The sequence below is a fragment of the Sorghum bicolor genome, chromosome 10 (assembly GCF_000003195.3).
Source record: "Sorghum bicolor cultivar BTx623 chromosome 10, Sorghum_bicolor_NCBIv3, whole genome shotgun sequence".
Classification (NCBI taxonomy): domain Eukaryota; kingdom Viridiplantae; phylum Streptophyta; class Magnoliopsida; order Poales; family Poaceae; genus Sorghum; species Sorghum bicolor.
Genome location: NC_012879.2, coordinates 10,142,688 through 10,166,287, shown reverse-complemented (window position 1 = coordinate 10,166,287; position 23,600 = coordinate 10,142,688). Strand labels below are relative to the sequence as shown.

Below are 23,600 nucleotides of genomic sequence, written 5' to 3'. Positions count from 1 at the left end.
TATGATTCAACACTAATCACTATAGTTATAAATATGCTACAATGTTTATTAAATTTTAGCATCTTTAACCAAACACCCCTTATGTTCCCCCGCGCGCACACACATCAGATTATTATCAGGGTTCTCGCCAACCCCACGACCATGCATGGCGATAACTAAGCCCAAGCTTATAATTTTGGAGAAAAAATAAAGCAAGAAGAAAGAAGCAATGCAATGCGAGTGGAAGTGTGAGTCCAAAACACGGTAAGGCCTAGCCAGATACGTCGTCCGATTGTGCCCCTTAGGCTTCATGGTATTGCTTACACTACCTATGGGACCCATAATCTACATTTCTACTCACAACTCATAAGGCTTTGTTTGGATGCCTATGTATTTATCTCAATCCATGTATGTCAGGTGGTTTGGTATGGAATTTAGATTGAGATAGATACATAAGCCCTAAAAGCAACTCTAACAGTTTGTCATCTGGCTTTTCTATCCTTAATTTTTTTTTGACAAAATAAAAAAAACTCTCTCTAATACTTTGGTATCTTCCCTTCCCATCTTTCCCAACCAGACAAATTTTTATCCCGAGCGCGCATATATGCGCGTGTCCTAGGAGTGCACATATGTAGACAGGGTTCTAGGTGAGAAAAACGCAAGAGAGAAAGATTAGGTGGAAGAGCTTAAACGCGTACAAAAACAAATTCAGAATTCTTGATACAAAATATAAGACCGGGTTGTAAGAAAAAAGTGCCAATAAAAAAAGATAGAAATATAGAAAACTCTTGGAAATAATTTTTTTCTCCTCATACAAATTTAGGAGTTGGCGAACACCATATTTTGGTAAACAAAATATGAGGATCTCTTGGAGTTGGAGATGCTCTAAGTTGGCTTTGTCATCTATGGGTGGCCTTATGTCTTCAGGATTATAAACTAAATTTATATTTAGCATATGAGACTTTTTTTTTGTCTAGTAATAACTTTCGTCTACTTCCTCACTTTTGAGGATGAAGACAGATATTCTTTCATTTTAAAAAATTGACATAAATTCATGGTGAACTCATACAAGTTGCTGGAGTATTTAGTCAACTCCCTCCATTTCAAATTATAAGATTTTTGTACTTTTCTAGATACTTTTTTTATTATTTAATTAAATATAAACTATGTCTAGATATATAATAAAAATAATATATTTAGAAAAATCGAATCGTTTTATAATTTAGAATGAAAGGAGTAATTCCATATTGTGTATGGATTGCTCTTTAGTTATCATTTGAAATTTCAATAGATAAACGAGTTTGTGGCCTCTTGCTATAGTGCATAGAGAAGTCGGGGCTAGTGAAGCAAACAAAATAGTGGTTTTATCGTCTCCATTTTAAGAGAAAAGAGGAAAACAACTCATGTACAATATAGAAAGGAATTAAAGTTTAGAGTCGATCAAAGCTCTGTCAAACAGGGATTTAAGATGCAATGAGCCAACTCAAGTGGCTTCCAGGCTCCTAGTTGCAGTGGCGAATGAAACGTCGGGAATCTCTTCCACCTTAAATTAATTAAACTACATCAATCAATAAATAAAACGAGCTACAAAGTACTTTACCTAAATTATTATACTAGTCTCCACTCTCCACAGACTCCACTAAGGCGTTGTTGAGTTCCGAAAACTTTTTGATTTTCGGAACGGAAAAAGTCGACATAACCCCACAAACTATTAAGGGTGGACTAATTCACCCCTTGAACTATAAAACTGGGTATTCTACCCCCTGAACTTTCAAAACCGGTCAAATAACCCCCTAGATTGGTTTTGGATGGTGGTTTTGTTTTTTTATTTATTTCCACTAAATTTTGAAAAATCATAATAAATTATAGAAAAATCATAAAATGAAAATTTCAATTTTTTGGACTTATGATGAGTAGATCTACACAGTGAATATATAATATGGTATATTTTAGTATAAAGTTTTTGTTGTAGCTTTAAATCTATGTTTTTCTGTAATTAAATCGAATAATTGATATATGCAGTTCCTATGATCTAATTGTGGTGAAATTTTTATGGTGAGCTCATTATTGTACGCTTGAACTATGGTAAAAATTTCGTACCTAGTGGATCACGTATAACTTAGTTATCAATTTATTTATTTTTATTCTTGTTAAATCTATGCTTTATCTATAACTAAGTTATACGTGATCCAATGAGTATGAAATTTTTACCATAATTCAAGCATATAATAATGAGCCCACCATAAAAATTTTACCACAATTGGACCACAGGAACTGCATATATGAATTATTCAAATTAATTATAGAAAAACATAGATTTAAAGCTACAGCATAAATTTTGTACTAAAGTATACCATATTATATATTTACTGTGTAGGTCAACTCGTCAGGAGTCCAACAAAATTAAAATTTTCATTTTATGATTTTTTATGATTTATTATGTTTTTTTAATTTTTTAGCAAAAATAAATAAAAAAGAAAAAGACAAAACCACCCTTCAAAACCACTCGAGGGGTTATTTGACTGGTTTTGAAAGTTCATGGGGTAGAATATCTGGTTTAATAGTTCGGGGGGTTAAGTAGTCCACCCTAGATAGTTTGGGGGTTATGTAGACTTTTTTCTTTTCGGAACTGTAGTATTTTCGTTTTTATTTGATAAATATTGTTCAATTATAGAGCAACTAGGCTTAAAAGATTTATCTCGTGATTTACAGATAAAACTGTGCAATTAGTTTTTATTTTTGTCTATGTTTAATGCTCCATGCATGTGCCACAAAATTTCATCTGACAGAAAATCTCGCGATGTACCACTTCTGCATCTATCTACTTGGAGTCAGGACAACTTTATACAACATTCTATTGGCAGGAGAAAAGTGGCCTTATCTTATGTGCGATGTGGGCATTATGGACAACAAGAAATAGAAGAAAGCACGGAGAAACATCAAATTTTATATATCAAGCTTGCAGGATCTTAACAATTCTAGCCCGCCATCAGTATGCATTTTGAAGATGCAAATGAAGAAAGTTCGCTGCTGCCCTCCTCCTGAAGACATAATTAAGGTGAATTTTGTTACAACTTTTAAAACTGAAACTTATCAAGGTGCCTCGGGAGTGGTTTTATGTAATGAACAAGGTTAATTTGCAGTAGCTAAGGCCTTGTTTAGTTCACAAAAATTTTCAAGATTCCCCATCACATCTAATCTTTGGTCGCATGCATGAAGCATTAAATATAGATAAAAATAAAAACTAACTGCACAGTTTACCTGTAATCTGTGAGATGAATCTTTTGAGCCTAGTTACTCCGTGATTGGACAATGTTTGTCAAATAAAAACGAAATGCTACAGTACCCAAAAATAAAAAATTTTGCGAACTAACAAGGCCTAAATGCACGCAACATGAGTCAATACCTGATGCTCTTACTATAATAAAGGATCTTGAACTAACAAAGGTGACTATTGAAACGGATTGTCAAGAATTAGTGACTCTATGGAATTCTAGAGCTACTAATAGGTGTGTTGTTATTCCATTGCTAAATCAAATCCAGGAACTGAGTGGTCAATGCACATATTTTGCTTTTGTTCATATTAGGAGCGAAGCAAACATGGCTGCACATTATACATCTAAGTTTGCTTTTGCCTCAAATTATAAATGTATGTGGTTACATGATGTCCTAAATTTTTTTATCTCTATGTATTCAGCGGGACTCTGATGCTGAGAAATGAAGTAATACAGTATAAAGTTTCTTTGTTCTAGAAAAAAAAAGAGTTCCTGCATGTTTTCTGCTTGTGTACGTACGTATGGAATCGATCAGCGAGGAGCGGTGGGTGGGGCTATCGAGTTCAGACCGGGACCGGTGAACCCGTGCAGACGTAGCAGCTCACAGGAGGCCTGCAGATGTGTGTCGCGTTCGCGTATCTTTCGGCTGCCGTGCGAGTGCGAGTGCCGCCGAATCCGGCCGCAGTGCAGTGCCTGGACAAAAACGCCTCCACGGTACTGCTGGGCCCGGGATGCTTACGGTGTACCAGCACGAAATTGTGTACACGAACAGCACAGCTTTGTCCGTTGTACATTGCAAGAATCAATCAACCAGGGGAATGGTTGCCATGAAATAGAGCCGCAGAATGTAAGTACATTATTGTGGAAAACTGATCGTTCATTAAAAGTAAAACCAAACCAGACAGCAGGGTTTTGTCTTGATTCTTTTCTGTGCATAGAAGATTAGTACTCCCTCCGTCCCCAAATACTGCTATTTCTAGCAGATTTCAGACAGATTAGTGTGGCAAACAAAAGACTATTCTACCCTCAATTAATTTAGGTTTCACCATTTAATCATGCACGTTAAGCAATGGTTCTTTGGTTCCAATGAGCTGCATTTAATGCCAACTAAACAGACTCAAACAATGACCATGCGCCAAAGTACTACTCCCTAGAAAAAATTAAATGGGCTGGTGGACCACGGAAGTTCCGAGGAGAATTAAATGAGCTGATGGACTGAATATGCTAGTAGAAATAGCAGTATTTGTGGACAAAATTTTCTCGTAGAAATAGCAGTATTTAGGGACGGAGGGAGTAGTTCGAAGAGCAAAAGGGGAGGGAATAAGAGAAAAAAAAGGTACATCATCAAATGGAACATCATATGGCAAAAGGGACCAAACTGGAATAATTAATGGCAAAAGAAGAACAAAAAGATGGGGGGACAAAGGGGCTTGATTAAAGAAGCGTCAACTCCACTGCTCCACAGCCCACTTAACTTGATTGCAATTTGCAAGAGCCATTGCCATTGGTCCGGTAGTTATGTTACCCCGCTCCGCCGCTGCAGATGCCGGTGAGAAGCACCGGCAGCCGCGCCAGGGACGACGACGTCGTCGTCGAGGACGAGCCTTCCGACGCCCGCAGAAGCCGCCACCTCCCCCTCTCCTCCGCCGCAGCGGCGGCCGCGGGCTGCGGAGGCCGCACTCTGCCGTCCTCGAACAGCGCCGTGGCCGCCACGGCCGCGGCCGTCTCACGCCCTGAGGCGCCGCCGGTACCGGTGCCGTCGCAGAGGAAGTCCGCGCCCGCGAGCTGCCGTTCCATGTCGAGGAACTCGCCCAGCGACGTCGGCGGCCCGCCGCCGTCGCCGTGGTCCCGGCACAGCCGCCACCAGCTCCCGCCCAGGCTGCGCCCGCGCCCGCGCCGCCGCCGCCGACGACGACGGCGCAGCCACACGCCCACGCTCGTCGTTTCCTCCCTGTCCGGCGCAGCACGCTGCGCGCCCTCCGCAGTCTCGTCTCCCGCAGCCGGCGCCCTCGCTGCCCGCCGCTCGCCGAACGCCGACACGCCCATCAGCGTCCCCAGCGTCGTGCTCCGGTCCGGGAAGAAGGACCCCGTCGACTGCCCCCCACACAAAAGGCGAAACGCACCATGTCAAGCTAAGCTAGAATCGAGAAAACACAAGAGGAATGCGATTGTGCAGCCAAGAAGACCCAAGAACATGGACGAGGGTGACAGTTACCTCGGTGTCGAGGTCGGAGGAGGAGGGCGAGGAGTCGGCGGAGGGGGAGGTCGGGATCATGTCGGCGTCGAGGTCCATTATATCGCCGGCCCCGCCCGCTCCGGCAGAGCCGTACGTGGCCGGGGTGTGGGCAAGGCGAGGAGGTGTCGTGGTGGTGGCCACAGGTGGAGGCCGAAGAGGCGAAGTTAAAAGGGTTTATAGGCAGGCAGTTGCTGGCGGGGCAGTTGGTTGTGGTGCTCTGACGGCGATGTGGTCGACCCGACGACTCAAGGCTGATGCCTTTGTTCTCTCATCGGGGCATCTGCCGTGGTAAGCTCGTACAAACTCCTGTGACTCAACAGAGTGAGCGTGAGTTCAGGGACTGTGGGTGTGTCATGTGATCTTCAAGGCGTTGAACTTTCTCTCCTCGACATGCAGATTCTTTTCTTTTAGACGCGTATTTCATTAAACAAGGCAAACAAAAAGACTGCCGAAAGAATGGCAAACAGGTAAAGCATATAAAATTTACAAGTAATCCATAGATTACTAGTGAATACCCACAACATAAACGAAAACAAGAAATACGAGAGACCCTCCACCGCACTACCCAACAAACTGAACCTAATTCAATAGAACTAATCAACGCAATGGTAGCCAATAATGAAGTGAAGCCGCAGATAACAACAGCGGCAAAACATCCACTAGAAACTCCAGGTAGCAAATCATCCACCCAAGCAACGAAAACCATCGACATGGCCAAGAGTTCGTGGATGGGACCAACACGCTCACAGCAGCAAAGCAACTGCATGTGAGGGGGCCTAAGCAACACCGGCAATGAAGCATCTGCCTAACATCCTAAGCAACAAGACCATCGACGCGGCAAAGCATTCGCGGATGGGGCCAACACGCTCATAGCAGCAAAGCATCTGCATGAGAGGGGGCCTAAGCGACAACTACGGCTACACCACCACCAACTAGACATACCAAAATGAGGAGAAGCATGAAGCACAAATAGGTGCAAACACAACGACCACGTTGACCACATGAAGACAATCGATGGGTTGTGGGAGATTCTTCAACAACGCCTTCAAGAAGGAGGTGATGCCTAAGGCGCCATCGCCGCTGGCCTTAGAGGCTTCTAAGACCTTTCACCCAAAATTTGGCAATGGTGGCACATGAGCATGGCTTAGAGAACTACGCCCCCAGAAGGGTACGTGGCGCTAAGACGTCACCGTCATTCGCCTAGCCACCACCAGGCTGGGCTTTCGCCCAGAGCACCAAGCCTCGCCACCACCACTGGGTCGCACATACGTGGGTGCTGGACCCAGGCCGCAGACACCCACTTACACAGCACGCGGATGGATGGTGGGGGCACAACAGGAGGGCCTGGGCAGCGGGCAGCTGGCCGCACAGGCAGTTCTGACCTAACCAGGGTCACCCGCCGCCCCCATTGGGTGCCTGGACGCCGCCACCAAACGTCGAGGGAGGGGCGCCATATGGCAAATCCGGCCATGAGGGGCCTTGATCTAGGCTGCAAGACGTTGGACACCAGTGTCGACGTGGAGGTTGAGGAACTGCGCCGGACACACCACCGGTCGTTGGAACGACGCCGCGGACCAGAGGTAGGGGCATGGGGCCAAGGCGCCACCAGGCGGTAGATCCAGCCAGTCGGACGGCCGCCACCGCCGATATGTCGCATGTGTAGTGGGTGGGGGTGGAGAGGGGAGGAGTGGTGGAAAGGACCAGGGTGGTGCGAGCGGCCGCCGTTTTTAGGCGCCACCGCCGCACATCGCGGGGCGACGGCGGCGGCTGGGGGAAGGCTGGGGGGGAGGGGGGTTCAACGTCGGTGGCAGATGCCCCCATGTCACCTGTTGGGGGGCGCTAGGGGGGAGGGGGAAGCTGCCTTGCTGATCTGGAACAACAATATATGCACCCTTTTTGCCCCTTTTTGAATCACTTATGTCTTGTTTAGTTAGTGAGGAATCTTGTATTGTTCCAAACAAATCATATATAAATTGAATTTTGGTGAGTTCTCACTCGATATTCGACATCGAGCTTCTCGTGTACAGGCTACAGGGGGTGGTCCTAGCTTTATTTGGTCCTAGTACGTAGAACGAACCTTTTACGTTTCTGTCGACCTTCGCATTCGGTCCAGACATGTTTTGCGAGCCTTCATCGTGCCACTGGGACCCTAACAACGGCATCATGGTCCATGATGCAATGCAACTATATATGCAAGTGACAATAAGGTGGTGCACATAAGAGCTTCGAGAGTTGAGATGATGGCATCGGTCGGTTCTGTAAACACACGAATATTGTAGTCTGTAGAGCAATAGCCAAGAGGACCATTCACCCAAAGGCACCCTAGACCAAACAAGGGGTAAAAAACAAGCAAACTTTGGAATGCAGCCAGCAACCAATTCGGTAATTTATCTAGAACGGCTGAACCATCTTTAGCACATGTAGCTACGCTGAGCATCAAGATTCCCCTACTATACTACACGTCTACACCTACACTACAGTAGGTAGAAAAATCAAAAGAAATGAGCTAGGGAGCAGGACTACCCTAGCAAAATTCGCAACAATCGAGGACACCGGTGACTTGATATCAACTGCTAGTACACAAATGATTGACCATTGAAAGTGAAAGGGGTCATCTGATTCGTTGAGAAATGAGATTAGTTTGACGATCGATCAGTACTGTGGTACAAGTGCACACTGTGCACGGACAGAAAACTAGTTACATGATCATGAAACATGCCTTGGACTACTACATTAAGATTGTCGACGAAAGCTGGTCGGCAGTCTACCTTGGGGTATACTCACGGTAGTAGTTTATCGGTAGACGGTGCGCAAGCTACGAACTTGATGGTGACGCAAGACACAGACAAGGTTTTTATCCAGGTTCGGCCGCCGTGTGGGCGTAATACCTACGTCTTACGTCTGATTGTATTGGATTGTGTTGAGAGAATAATCGTGTCCTAGGGGGGTCCCTTGCCCCTCCTTATATAGTCCGGAGGGCAAGGTTACAGATCTGGAAACTAATCCTAGTCGGTTACAATTGTCGTAGATAGTTCGATATCAATTCCTATTCTAACCGACTAGAATCCTGCTTGATCTTCACGGCTTGTTCCCTTGCGCGAAACTCCAAGCTGTCGGATCAAGCTTCGAGCTTGTCTCGTAATGGGCCAAGTCTCCTGGCCCAAGTCTAGCCGTAAGGGTATAGGGGTTTATACCCCCACAGCTAGTCCCCGAGCACCATGTATTGTGAAGTAACACGCCATCTTGAGCTTCTTCGACCAATGAAATTTTGACATCTTCAATCAGCATGAAATTCACCCAGACAGTTGCGACGGTATTTTGACCAAATCTAAACATATTTGATCAACATTGACATCGAAGAAGCTAATTGGTCGAAGAATGCATGGTGCTCTTGAGAAAAAATATTTCCTTTCCGGTGAAGTGTGCCCACTTTACTTTTCTGAAAAGTATAGACCTCAAAAAAAAGCAAGCATATTCACCGCAAGGTGAAGTGTGCCCACTTAGTCCCCGAGCCTGGTAGTAGGTGACGTAGGCACGTGGTGCCAGGGTCTAAAAAGAAAATTCCCCAAAGTAGTTTTGAGACTGAGATGCATCGCTAGATGCATCGTACCGATGTAGTCCCCGAGCTTGCTGGAAGACGAAGTATGAACCTTGTAGCAAGGTCTAAAAAATTAAAATTACCCAGTCCCCGAGCATCTCATGCTCATTTATCATCGAATAAATTTATCAATTTGACGAGCTGGTCAACCAGTCCCCGGGTGTACAATGCTCGGAGATCGATACAGCCCGCTGATTCCCGAACTAATAGACTAGTTGGCGACCAGTCCCCGAGCATCAAGCGCTCGGTGGTCGGTGCAGTCCCAACAAATTTAACGACCAGTCCCCGAGCATCAAATGCTCGGTGGTCGGTGCATTCCTTGAAGTTCCGAGTTGATAGATTGGGCGACCAGTCCCCGAGCATCAAGTGCTCGGTGGTCGGTTCAGTCCTTGGATTGTTGACTCTCTACCATGTTTTGTCTGCTTGTTTTGAAAAATTTTACCACATAAAGGTTGACGTGACGAGACCTCCTGACGGGATGTCAGATGGCAGCATGAAAAATTGCGCCTGGCAACTGTACAGCCGCCCTTTGCGCGGTTTGAGAAAAGGAAACCATCAATTTGTACAAAAACTCCGCCGCATTAATTGTCGATAATCATTGAAAACCGAAGCGCCGTGTCCGCCGTATGGCCCGCCCACTTCCCAAGAATGCAGGAAGTGGGAGGGGTGGAGTTGCGGTTTATAAAACCCTAACATTAACCCCGCATTGCTTACCCTGCCATTGCCTTCAAGCTTTCCGCTCTCGCCTTCTTCAACCACCTGCACCCTCCTAGCTCGAAATCGCTCCCGCATCTCCAATGGCGAAGAGCGACTCCAAGAAGAGGGCTGAGCTGATGGCCAAGGAATGGAAGAAATCCCGCAGCACCGCAAAGTCCCTCGGTGACCTCGTCGATATGGGACTGCTGCACAGCCCGGAGCTCAGCGTCTGGAGCGCGCCTGAGGGGGAGAGCTACGCCGACCCCCGCGCCGGTGAGATCGTAGTGTTCGAGGATTTCCTTAAGAGGGGTTTTGGGGTGCCTGTTCATCCTTTTCTTCAAGGTCTTCTTTTGTATTATGAGATCGGGATTTGCAATCTACACCCGAACTCAATTCTTCTCATTTCCACTTTTATCCATCTGTGCGAGGCCTATGTTGGCATAGAGCCGCACTTCGATCTCTTTCGCTATCTTTTTTGTTTAAGAAAAAAGGGAGCGGTTGGAGGCTCCAAGGTTGCAGGTGGAGTATACCTCAACCTTTGCGACGGGATGAAGAACCGTTATCTGCACTGCCCATGGAACACTTCCCTAACCGAATGGTACAAGAAGTGGTTCTACATCAGGGAAGAACCGGGCAGCTCCACGTTCTGCGACGTGGGGTACATACCCGAGAAGAGGATAAGCTAGACCGACCGCCAAGAGTTCGACGGCCAAGTGGCGGACCTGATGAAGCTGATCGACTGGTCGCGCTTGGACGGGCTGGGCGTGGTCGGTAACTTTGTATGTCGTCGGGTGATGCCCTGCTAGAAGAGGGTGCATTCGGCATACGAGTATGCCGGGAGCCTGGACCCGACCAGGATGCGGCCTGAGGTCTTAGAGAAGGCAGAGGTGCAGCAGCTGTTGAACGAGCTGTTCAACTTCGCGGACGGGGGCTTCGTCCGTGGCAGTGATCGGGTGCAAGCCTTCAAGTTGGGGCGACCAGCACCTAAGGTATCTTACCAGTTATTTCTCCTTAGCATTTATTATTGTCAGATGCTGACTTGTCTTTGTTACTTTTGCAGATCGAAGATATTGACCGGTGCACAGTGTATGTGTCACTGGCGCCTGGGATGGAGAATCCCGCAGGGGAGGATCCGCCGGTGGAGGACGCTGCTCGGTGTGATTTGTACACCAGCAGTGAAGAGGAGCAAGCCCGTCCGGCCTCGACCACCGAGGAGAGAGTCGCGGGGAAAAGGCCGTTAGCTGCAGATCCTTCGCCTGCGCCGACGCTGCCGGCAGAGAGCAGCCAAGCGCCAAAGCGTCGTCGGCTCGTCCGGATCACCGACGACGACGAGGAGGAGGAGGAGGCCGCACCGTCGCTGGTCCGAAGGCCTCGTAGCCGCCCGGATAGTGCACCGACCACTACTGATCGGGTGGCCAGCGACCCTCCTGCGCCGCATGTTATGGAAACGGGGGCGCAGGTGCCGACCGGTAGGGCTAGGAGGTGGTTCACCGCGGCCCATCGTCGATCAGACCTGTGAGTGTTCAACTTACGTACTTTGACGATTGTTTTTGTTTTGGTTTTTTTTTGAAAATGTTGCTTTGTTCTTTAGCGCGGCGTCGGACGTCAACCCCGACCACGCCGCCGACCAGAGGGTGGCCGAGCCTACTTGTGCCGCTGAGGACGCCATGCCACAGACCACAGATCAGCGTGCGGCGACGGCTGCTGCTACAGGCGCCGAGGGAGAGTCTGCCCCGGCGAGTGTCGCGGCGAGCACTCCGCTGAGGGATGGGGAGGCAGCAAGGACCGCTCCCCCGAGTAGCGTCGCGGAAGGGGAAGACAGAGCCCCGACCCCTCCCCCTGCCGAAGAGAGGGTAGTCCCAACGCCGCCCCGGGCGGGGGCCTCTTCGTCCGCAGGCTCCCCGGGCCTGGTCCAGGGGCCGGTGATGCCTGCGACCACGACTGGTGGCGGTGCGGCGAACGAGGAAACCCAGGCGGCCTCCGACGACGAGGTGGAGGAGATAGAAGGTCGCCCCCGTCATGGCCGCCAGCATGTGTACGTGTGGCGCCAACGCGGGGACCACTTCATCGGGCACGAGGAGCTCGCGGAGACGGAGGAGGCCGACAGGGTAGAGCGCGCGGCCAAGCGTCTCGTGGATGAAGTCAAGGTAGGTGGTCTGTGCATTGTTCAGCAGGTATATGTAGCGCTCCTGTGCTCAACATATGTGTTTCCTTGCAGGGCGCGATGAAAACGGCGAAGTACCGGAAACGGTGCTTCGGCCAAATCGAGGGCATAATGGCCGAGAATAAGGCCTTATCCACGGAGGTGGACCGGCTGCGGTCCGAAGTTGGTGAGAAGGTGGCCGAGATGAGTGCTCAGGAGGAGCGTCGTCTCGAGCTTACTCGGCGCCTAGCCGATCAGTATCGGCAAAGGACAGGTCAGTTGCATTCTCCGAACAGCTGCATATAGCTGTGTGATTAGATCTGCTCACCAGGAATGTGTTATTGTAGACTTGGAGGAAGAGGTTGTTCGCCTCCGACAAGATAAAGAAGAGCTCAGCCAAGAGCTTGCCGGGGCGCTGGAGGCCGAGCGCCGAGCAGGAGAGGAGCTGAACCGGAGGGACCGGGAGCTGTCTGGTAATACGCGCCGCTCCCGTTGTTTGCCGCTTATCGCTCTTTTCGATATGTTGAAGCTAACATCTTGCTTGATTTGCAGTGCTCAGAGTGAACACCAAGAAGCACCTGGACGAGCTGGTCAAGGATCGGGACTCCTGGAAGGTTAATTGTTGTAGGATCTGGAAAGGAGTATCCCCGGTCCTGGACTTGATCAGCCCCTAGCTTCCGGAGAGCCAGCCCCGCGCGCCGAGACTGACACCAGTGGAAAAGGCGCAACGGGCGTGGGACTGGCTCCAACAGTTCGTGAAGGACGCCGGGGAGTTTGCTGGCGCGCATATCCTCAGCATGGTGCGCGCCCACTACCCCCTGGTCGACTTGTCCAGGCTGGAGAAGGGGTACCCCAAAGAAGTCGGCCCGCAGGAGGCGGACGAGCTTAGGGCTGGACTGCTAGACTTGTCGTCGACGGTGATCGGCGACATCAATCTATGCGGGACGGCCACTCCCCCCGACCAGCCGGGTTCAGACAGGTCGGCCAGGGAGTTGTCGGGGGCGTCCATTGCCAGAGATGGGCGGTCGACGCCTGCGGTCTCGACCAGCCAGGCGCCGGTGGCCCCAACCCCTTCGTCCGGGTAGCAAGGCCAAGCGGGTGATCAGCCCGAGCAGTAGGCCAGTAGAGTAGTCTGTAGGAGTAGACTAGTGACTGCCCGTTAGGGTATTTATTGTAAACTTTGTATGTAAAGTTTGTAATAAAGTTTGCTTTTGTCATGACTGTTATTTTGAGCACTATGAAGTTATCTGAGTGACGTGTCACTGTGTTTGATTCATAGTCGTTAAGAGTTTCCGTCTCAGAGGACATTGTTGCTCTTTGTCGAAAGCTCTGCGTGTAAACAAAGTATAGCCAAAAAGAAAAAACTTTTATTATTGCCAACTATAAGAGACTTACAAGCAAAAGTTACTAGAACTTATGGATAAAATCGGCGCAATTTGTCTATGTGCCAAGAGTTAGGCACGCGTGTTCCATCTGGATATGCCAATCTGTAGGATGTGGGTCGTGTGACTTCAGCGACCACAAAGGGTCCTTCCCAGGGAGTGGATAGCTTGTGCATTCCTTCCTGGCTTGTTTTCCACCTGAGTACTAGATCGCCCACCACGAAAGAACGGTCCTTAACGTTCCTGTTGTGGTATCGTCTGATTGCCGCAAGATACTTTGCTGTTCGAAGGCACGAGTTTAGACGCTTTTCTTCCATGCAGTTGATTTCGAGTTCCCTGGTGTTGTCGGCTGTTAACTGGTCGAAGTTTTCAATCCTTGGAGATCCGAAGGTTATGTCAGATGGCAGTACTACCTCGGTGCCGTAAACCATGAAGTAGGGTGATACCCCGGTGTTCCGACTAGCCTGTGTTCGGAGGCCCCAGACCACGGCCGGTAACTCTTTCATCCATCGACCAGGTGCTCTGTCATTCTTGGTGTACAACCTTTTCTTTAGGGCGTCGATGATCATTCCGTTTGCACGTTCAACTTGGCCATTTGCCCGTGGGTGAGCTACTGACACGTATTTTATGACTATGCCTCTGTCATCGCAGAAGTCCCAAAATGTGGTGCCAGTGAACTGAGTACCCAGGTCGGTGATTATACTGTTTGGGATCCCGAATCTGTGTATGATTTGATTGAGGAACTCCATGGCCTTTTCGGAGGTTGCTTTGACCAGTGGCATGTATTCAATCCACTTTGAAAACTTGTCGATTAATACGAAGATGAACTTGAAGTTACCAGGGGCCGGTTTAAATGGCCCGATCATGTCGAGCCCCCAGCAAGCGAAAGGCCAGGACGACGGTATAGTTTGAATCTCATGAGCAGGTACGTGGGTCCGTTTAGCGAAGAACTGACATCCCTCACAGTGCCGGACCAGTTTTTCTGCGTCGTTGACCGCGGTTGGCCAATAAAAACCTGCTCGGAAAGCTTTCCCGACCAGCGTTCTGGAGGCAGCATGATTGCCGCAGGATCCGGCATGTATGTCATCTAGGAGCTTGATGCCATCATCTTGGGATATGCATTTGAGCAGCACTTCAGAACTTGCATTTTTTCGCATAAGTTTGCCGTCCACCAGTATGTAATTCTTTGATCGTCGAATGAGGCGCTCGTTCTCTGTTTTATCCTGAAAGCCTGTCCCGTCCGATATATACCGGATGAATGGGGTGCGCCAATCGCGGTTACTGGTTGTCGGAGTAACGTCGTCTATGAGCATTGCCTCAATAGGTTGCTTTTCGGGCGGATCTTTGCCCACACTTGGCTCATGGATGTCCTGGACGAAAACACCTCACGAGATCTGGGCCCGAGATGACCCCAATTTTGACAACGCATCTGCCGCCTGGTTCTTATACCGGACCACGTGGATGTACTCTATGCCATAGAAGTTGGTTTCCCATTTGCGAATTTCTTTGCAGTAGAGATCCATCTTCTCGTGGGTTGCGTCCCATTCCTTGTTGAGCTGGTTGATAACTAAAGCGGAGTCGCCATAGACATAAAGGCGTTTGACTCCCAACTCAACGGCTAATCGTATGGCGTGAAGGCATGCTTCGTACTCGGCGATGTTGTTTGATGCCGGAAAAAGGATCCTAAGGACGTATTGCAGTTTGTCCTTGTTAGGCGACACGAAAAGTACCCCAGCGCCGGCGCCGTTGATGTTTAAGGACCCGTCGAAGAACATCAACCAGTGGTCGGAGACGTCGGGAACAGGAGGCTCGTTGAGATCCGTCCATTCTGCGATGAAATCGACCAGGGCCTGAGACTTGACTGTGGTGCGGCTCTGGAACTCCAAGGAGAATGGGCATAATTCCATTGCCCATTTTACAATTCTGCCGTTGGCGTCTTTATTGCGCAGGATATCCCCAAGAGGGAAACTGGTGGTTACCAAGACTCGATGGCCGTCGAAATAGTGCTTTAGCTTTCTTGATGTTATTAGGATGGCGTATATGAGCTTCTGTATTTGCGGATATCTAGCCTTAGACTCATTTAGGACTTCGCTTATGAAGTAAACGGGTCTCTGAACCTTGTAGACGTGGCCTGGCTCGTCTCGCTCGACCACTATTGCCGTCGAAACAACCCTGTCAGTTGCAACAATGTAAAGTAGTAGGTCTTCATTGGGCTGAGGCGCTGTAAGGATAGGCGGTGAAGTGAGAAAGGTCTTAAGCTGGGTGAACGCAGCGTCAGCCTCTTCTGTCCAGGAGAATTTTTCTCACGCCTTCAGGAGTTTGAAGAAAGGGAGGCCTTTTTCTCCTAGTCTTGAGATGAAGCGGCTGAGAGCGGCCATACATCCGGTGAGCTTCTGAATATCCTTGACATTCTTAGGTGGTCGCATGTCAAGTACTGCTTTTACTTTTGAAGGGTTCGGCCGTATGCCGTCACGACTGACGACGTTGCCGAGTAGTAGACCGGAGGGGACCCCAAAGATGCACTTTTTGGGATTGAGTTTCCACTTATACTTGTTTAGTGCTTTGAAGGTTCGGTCTAAGTTGTCGATTAGGGTGCTGGCGTCCCTTGTTTTGACGACGACGTCGTCTACATAAGCCTCGACGAGGTCGTCACGGATCTCGTCGTGGAGGCATTGCTGGATGGCCCTTTGGTAAGTTGCCCCGGCGTTTTTGAGTCCGAAGGACATGGTCGTATAGCAATATGCACCGAAAGGAGTGATGAAAGATGTTTTGATCTGATCGTCTTCCTTTAGCGAGATCTGGTGATAACCAGAGTAGCAATCTAGAAAAGAAAGGAGTTCGCATCCGGCCGTTGAGTCGACCACCTCGTCGATGCGAGGGAGACCAAAAGGATCTTTAGGACAGTGTTTATTGACATCAGTGTAATCAACGCACATTCTCCATTCATTATTCTTTTTGCGTACAAGAACCGGATTGGCAAGCCAATCGGGATGGTACACTTCTTTTATGAATCCGGCTGCTAGAAGCCATGTTATTTCTGTCCTAATAGCCTCCTTTTTGTCACGAGCGAACCGTCGCAGCTTTTGCTTGATGGGTCTTGCGGTCTTCGAGACATTTAAGGAGTGCTCGATCAGGTTTCATGGGACGCCGGGCATGTCAGCAGGTTTCCATGCGAAAACGCTTACGTTGTCCCTTAGAAACCTGACGAGCGCGTCTTCCTATTTAGGGTCTAGGTTGGCCCCGATGAGGGCCGTCTTCTCGGGACTGCCTTCGACCAGCTGTACTTCCTTATGCTCCTTGGATTTTGAGTTCTTCCTGGCGGTCTCCTGCTCGGGTAGTCGAAGTTGGTCGGGAGGTAGCTGTGTAGCCTGGGTTACTGTCTCTGCCATGCGGATTGAGAGATCGATTGCTTCGGTGATCTTGAAGCTCTCCTCCTCGCAAGTGTATGCAGTGTAGACATTGCCCCTGACGGTTAGGACGCCTTTCTCCGTGGGCATTTTAAGGACCAGGTATGAGTAATGTGGGACTGCCATGAACTTTGTTAGCGATGGTCGGCCCAGTATAGCATGGTAAGTCCCATCAAAGTCAGCGACCACAAAGTTGACGAACTCTGTTCGGAAGTGGTCGGACGTGCCGAATTGGACAGGCAACGTTATCTGTCCGAGGGGCACTGAACTCTGGCCGGGCAGGACTCCCCAGAACTGAGCGTCGTAGGGTTTTAGCTGTGCCGGAGATAGCTTGAGAGCGGGCAGGCTGTTACGGAAAAAGGATGTCAATGGAGCTTCCTCCGTCCACGAGTACCCGCTCGAATCTGATGCTGTTGATGCAGGGGTCCAAGATTAGAGGGAAACGACCTGGCTCTGGGATAGCGGCCCACTGATCCTTCCTGCTGAAGGAGATCTCTCTGTGTGACCACGGGGGGAATTTGGGGTCTGCGATCAGGTCATCCGAGCTGTCTATGTTGAGGCAGGCTCTTTTTAGGAGCTTTCTTTCTCGCTTAGATTCGATGGAGACCTTGCCCCCGAAGATGGAGTGGACCACGTCGGTGGGACTGACATACTGGTGTCGTGGGTCCCTATCTTGGTCCTCGTCCTCGTCTTGTGGTCGCGTCCGTCTTGCTTCCCATTCTTCTTGGCAGAGTCGTCTTGGGCGGCCCGTCGTGTGTAAATGTTTTTGAGGACGCGACACTCTTCCATGGTATGGTTGGACTTTGGATGTAGTTGGCACGGTCCCTTCAACGTTTTGTTGTAGTCTTCTTGGTAGTCCCGCCGTCCGTTGGGGCGTTTGACCGTATTTACTTCATGGTCATGGTCGCGGGGGCGCTTTCCTCTGAAATCATCGCGGTTGTCGCGCCGCCTATCCCAACCTTCCCTGTGGTCACGGTTGTCGGGACGTCGGTGGTTCCTGTTGTCGAAACGACCGCGACTATCGTCTCGCCGGGGAGGCTGGTCGGGACCTCTCGCATCGTCCCGGATGAGTTTTTCTGCGTCGTCGGCGTCGGCGTAATTTTTAGCCGTGGCGAGGAGCTCGGCCATCGTTGTTGGCCTTTTACGCAACAGCTTGTTCCTCAGTGCTTCATGGAAGCGCAGCCCCTTGATGAAAGCAGATATGGCCTCGTCGTGGGAAATCTTCGGGATCTTAAGGCGCATATCTGAGAATCGTCGGATGTAATCGCGCAGAGGCTCGTTTTTCTTGTCCCTTATCCTTTCGAGGTCGTATTTGTTTCCAGGCTGCTCGCATGTGGCGATAAAATTGTCGATGAAGGCCTGGCGCAGCTCTTCCCAAGAGTCGAAGGAGTCCTCGGGCAGGCCAAGAAGCCACTGGTGACCAGCCTGGTCGAGGACTACTGGGAAGTAGTTGGCCATGACGTGCTCGTCTCCTGCTGCTGATCGGACGGCGATCTCGTAAAGAGTGATCCAGTTTTCCAGATTTTCCTTGCCGTTGTATTTTTTGAGTTTCTCGAGCTTGAAATTGCGGGGCCACACGACCTGGCGGAGATGTGAGGAGAACTGCCTCAGGCCGGGGGGCCGTGTGTTGCATCATATTCGATACGACGCAGGTTTTCGTGGACTGCTCTCTCCGTGGCGCGCCTGTTGATGCGGTCTCGGGCGTCTTTGGGAGGGATGTTGTATCGAAGATCCCTGTGCTGGTTTACTTCCTGACTACGCCCATGGTTCTGCTCGCGGCGACCGCCAGCATCCCGACCGCCGTCGTCACGCCGTGAATTTTTTCGATGATCGTCGGTGGAACGGTGCGGTGAGGTCCGGCTGCGGTGAGTCTGGTCGGAGGTGGCCTCCGTATAGGAGACGGCTTGGACTCTTTTGAGCAGAGTGGCTGTTTGTCCCATTGCGGCGATCAGATGTGCTCGAACGCTGGTTCGGATGCCCTGGCAATCGGGAGTGTCAGGGAGCCGATCTAAATTGGCCATGGCCACAGCCACGTTGGCGCTTGGCGTTTTGTAAACTGGCTGATCCCCGACCATGTCGAAAGCGTCGCTGAGATTATGCGGTGGGATTTGACGTTCCTCGTCCGCGCGTCGTCGGGCACGATCGGCGTTACGTTGCTCGCGGAGCTGCCTCTGCTCGTCTGTTTCTCCATCGACGACCGGCTCGTCAGCACTGACATTGAAAACGATGTCTCCTCGCCGTGGTGGGAAGACCGGGAAATGAGAGAAGCCCGGAGGATGTGAAGGCAAATCCAGGTCGTAGTCCTCGTCTTCGGAGTTTATGACCTCGGTGGGGACGGAACCAGTGCTCGAGTTTGTGCTGGAGGCCTGGCCGTCCCGTAGCTCTCGGATCGTCACCATGTTGACGTAATGACGAGTTGGTCGACCGTTCCGTTTTGGCAGCCAACCCGCCTTGTTGAAAAGGGATTGGACGTGCCGTGAGTAGAGGGAGGCCGAGTTGTTCGGACCGCATGGGTAATCCTCCTCCGGGTTAGCCTCAAGCTTGACGAATCGTCCAGAGGGAGTTGAGGTTATTGTCAGAGACGTTCTCAGCCGTTCGTGTGTAACGACACGAGTTGGCCGGTGGGAGTTGAAAAAATCCGTTAGAGCGGCTTGATCAGGATGGCGCGAGATCCCATCTACTAGTTGGGAAGCTTCGAGTAGCTTGGAATCAGCGCGATCAAGTGCTTGGAGAAGGTCCGAGCAGTCGACCTCCTTCCCCTTGTAGCGTGGGAGTGGTGGTCGGGCGCTCGGTGCCGTCATCCGAGTGGTCGGAGGCGACGTCATCCCAGATTGGATCTGGGTTTCTTCCGAAACCGTGGTCGTGAGACCACCGCCGCGCGTCGTCCACGTGATCTGGCCGACGGTGAACGTGAGGCCTTCAGGTACGGCCGCGGAAGCTGGAACTATGACCATCTTGTTCGTCGGAGAAGTTGTACGCACACCCCCTACCTGGCGCGCCACTGTCGACGAAAGCTGGTCGGCAGTCTACCTTGGGGTATACCCACGGTAGTAGTTTATCGGTAGACGGTGCGCAAGCTACGAACTTGATGGTGACGCAAGACACAGACAAGGTTTTTATCCAGGTTCGGCCGCCGTGTGGGCGTAATACCTACGTCTTGCGTCTGATTGTATTGGATTGTGTTGAGAGAATAATCGTGTCCTAGGGGGGTCCCTTGCCCCTCCTTATATAGTCCGGAGGGCAAGGTTACAGATCTGGAAACTAATCCTAGTCGGTTACAATTGTCATAGATAGTTCGATATCAATTCCTATTCTAACCGACTAGAATCCTGCTTGATCTTCACGACTTGTTCCCTTGCGCGAAACTCCAAGCTGTCGGATCAAGCTTTGAGCTTGTCTCGTAATGGGCCAAGTCTCCTGGCCCAAGTCTAGCCGTAAGGGTATAGGGGTTTATACCCCCACAAAGATTGTTTCTAACTCTTAGCTATTGGTATGGATTCTTCTTCTGTGAAAGCTTCTTAAATTTTCATGGATCCGAAGCTAGTATATTGCACCCAAGTTTTGTAGTTAGGGCATGTTTGCTCTGCCCTAAAAAAAATAAATTTGCCTAGAATTTTGAGTGCCTGGAGCTGAGATACTTGACGGGTTTAGGAAGTGTTTGAGCGGGCATGAACCAAACATGTCCTTAAACTTTGCCGAGTACAGAGTAAGTAATGGCCTCGGTGATATACAAAATGGAAAGGATGAAGAAAAATATGTCTCGAACATGTTGGGTGTTTGTGTTGGTTTCGTTGGGACTTGGGTGGCTCAACCATCATGGACCTGCCCAACCCTCTCAGGGCATGTACAGCGCGGCTGTAAAGCTCGTCTGTGTAATTTAATTTTTGCGAAAAACACCCTGACGTCCCTAATTGAATGAAGTGAGAGAGAAAGTCCGTCGTCTCGTGAGGCGACGCCCTCGGCTCGTGCTCCCAGACGTCGTCGCCGGCGAAGAGACGCGCTGTACGGGGATGCTGTCTCCAAGCCGAGCGCGCGGGATCCAGTTGTGGCATTCTCGATTTCCTTTTTCGCGCCAAAATCCCCCATGCCCATACCATATATTGCTGTCCTCTTAGAGCTCCGCCGTCATTCTTCACCGTCGAGATGGAGCCAACAGCGACCCCCTCATCCAGGAAGGACAAGGTTGTTGCTTTGGGTCGGATGGGCAAGGGTCCAGCGGCGTCTTCAGCGGTGACGATGGTGGCGCCAAGCAACTTCATTTACGGCAACGGCCGCGGATCCGGCTTAGCGGCGGCCCTCTTCCATGTTGCCGGCGGCCCATCCCCTTCCTCGTGATTGAGCGAGTTGCTGCTAGTGATTCTTATCAGTTTTTCAGATCTACTAGCAATAACACTGAACTCAAACGAACAATACTAGCAGTTGCACTGAATTTTTGCAATCAACCACATAATTTTTAGTGCAGATTTAGAATTTAGTCTTAGATCCAGGCTTCAGTTTCTTCCTGTGATCAGGTTTCTGTCAGCTTGCTTATGTTCTAATTTTGTGCTTTTAGTTCTAGCTCTTGTGAAGAATGATGTCAAGGAGACTGAAAACTAGTGTCGAGTATTGGTGATAGTCATATTCTGTTCTAGCTCTTGTCAAGAATTTTAGAGAATTTTGTGCTTTCCAGTTCTAGCTCTTGTCAAGAATTTCAGAGAAGTGATAGCCATATTCTGTTCCCTAGTATTGGTCTTAGTTTTCCAATTTTTGTTATCTGTCACCAGTATTATCCTCCAGAAGTTCGTTGCCTGATATCTTTTTCAGAATTTTGAAAGCCATCACACTCCTGGATGTATTGTTTTTTATTTCTTATTTTTGCTGCTCTTTTTCTATATTAGATCATTTTTTCCTGCTGCGTGCATGCTGCCACCGTAAAGCTGTTGTGGTTGTGTCCCAGATCCATAGCGAGGTGAATCTTAAATTGAAAGAGAACGCCAGGAGGCTCTCTGTTTGCTTATGAGGAAAATAAAATTCTTTACAATTATAGTATGAACATTTGTAATCTTTGACTGTGGCTATGAAATTATGTTGTATCAAATAGCAACACAATGATATTAGTAAAATGATGTTCATGATTGATCATGACTATATACAAGCATTAAACTACTTATAGACAGTCAAATAGACGACTCTGTCTGTGGATTGTATAAGTTGTCTGTTTGGTTGTCTGTGTTGTGGATTCCAAAAACTTACAGACAGATACATGTCTGTGGGTTGTACATGCCCTCATGCTTCTTATTGCTTCAAACCATAACTTATAATCACACGAGGCATGTTGAACCGTGTCGGCACAACACAAGTTTTTTTCCCCCTATTGTAAGCATGGCCCATGGCACCTTGGGCTGTCCTTATGCCGAGATACTAGCTAGGCACTGCGTGCACAGCCCCAATACCATCTCTTGAGCATTTGGAGAGTCTTTCAAGCCAAGGATTTGAGTTTTAACATTGATCCTAGACAAGAAGAGTAGGTGCTCTCGTGGTTCAAGCCCTGCATCCTCTTAATTAAAAAAGCGGAGGTGCAGTCTGCTCCTTCCCGTCAAGTTTTTTTTATCCTAGACAAGAAGAAGAAGTTGTCTATTGAAGCACACCCAAGTGTTGTGGAGTGCTCCAGTAAGTTTGTATCACCTCAACATATCTAGTAATAACCCTCAAGCTCAATGTTTGTGAATTGTTTCGGAAGAGAATAGGGTTGAAAGGGACTATGCCTTGTGATTTTCTCAATAACGAGGATATACGCATTCCTTTGTGGTTTGCTTGAACCTATGTCTTTGTGGTTTCCTCACCTTTATAGTACAAGTTTTTATATGCAGAGCTTCAACGTTCCCCTCCTAGAATAAATAAAAGAAATGAGCCACTCCCTCTATACCAGTAAAAATAATAAAAGTCTCGCTTTCCAAAGAGTTAAATATTTTGAGTTTAATCAAGTGTATAAAAATACTATAGATGTGATATTTTATTTTTATTCTTATTATGACGGAGGGAGTAGATGAGAACGCCGTGGGAAAATGTTCATTCCTTCATAGTACAGCAATCAAGATATGAAGTTGATTGAAGTGAAAGGAAGCGTGTGATTAGTTGAGAAACGAATGTTTAGTTCGGCAAACAGTGCCAGCGCCCAGCAGTACATGTTTCCAAAAAAGAACTACAAGTGCACCAACCATGAGCATTTGCTTCGAATTGACTGGGAACGAATCTTTGCTTCTACGAGGAATAGCGCTGTTTCTAGTGTGCTATAGCATGATGAGGGGGAGTGGGAGAGTGCAATTACCTCCCACCGTCTCAGAAAAATTCAATTCTTATTTTTGAGTAGTCAAATAATTTAAACTTTAATCAACTTTTTCAAAAAATACTAACGTTTATTATATATCACTGAATTAATTATAATATATATATATATTTATAATACAGATATAAATGTGAATACTATTTGGTCAAACTTATGCTAGTTTGACTGATATGAACCCATGGTTGATTTTTTTTTGAAGGGGGGGGGGGAGATGGAGTAAATTTGAGTAGAATTTGTTGCTTTCTTCCGAAAAAAAAAGGAAGAAAAAGTTGAAGTGGCTGCAAACACCCATCATTTACTGCATGTTCCGTGCTTAATTGGGATTTGTTTTCTGGTAAGCAAGATAAAACTTGCATCTCCCAGATCAACTCTTAACACCGTCATCCATGCATTGCTATGTTTCCACATAGAGACTGTTTTTTTGTGTGATTTTCATCAGTTCTGTTGAAAAGATACTAATATCTATGACAATGAAATAATACATTATAAAAATATATTTTACAATTAGATTCAATAAAATATTAATATATGTTGTAAATCATTACTACACAAATGATGT

At 48.5% G+C, this 23,600-nt stretch overlaps 2 protein-coding genes across 2 annotated transcripts; one reads left to right on the top strand and one right to left on the bottom strand.

The window, feature by feature from the left end:
* On the bottom strand, window positions 4,556-5,867 carry LOC8061519 (uncharacterized protein At3g17950). Its single transcript, XM_002436768.2, has 2 exons — window positions 5,470-5,867; window positions 4,556-5,348 (listed from the first exon to the last, which is right to left on the bottom strand). The coding sequence occupies exons 1-2, from the start codon at window positions 5,545-5,547 to the stop codon at window positions 4,776-4,778; spliced, it is 651 nt and encodes a 216-aa protein (XP_002436813.1). The 5' UTR covers window positions 5,548-5,867; the 3' UTR covers window positions 4,556-4,775.
* On the top strand, window positions 11,452-12,233 carry LOC110431083 (cuticle collagen 40-like). Its single transcript, XM_021449777.1, has 2 exons — window positions 11,452-11,817; window positions 12,003-12,233. Exons 1-2 carry the CDS (start codon window positions 11,452-11,454, stop codon window positions 12,231-12,233), a joined length of 597 nt encoding a protein of 198 aa, XP_021305452.1.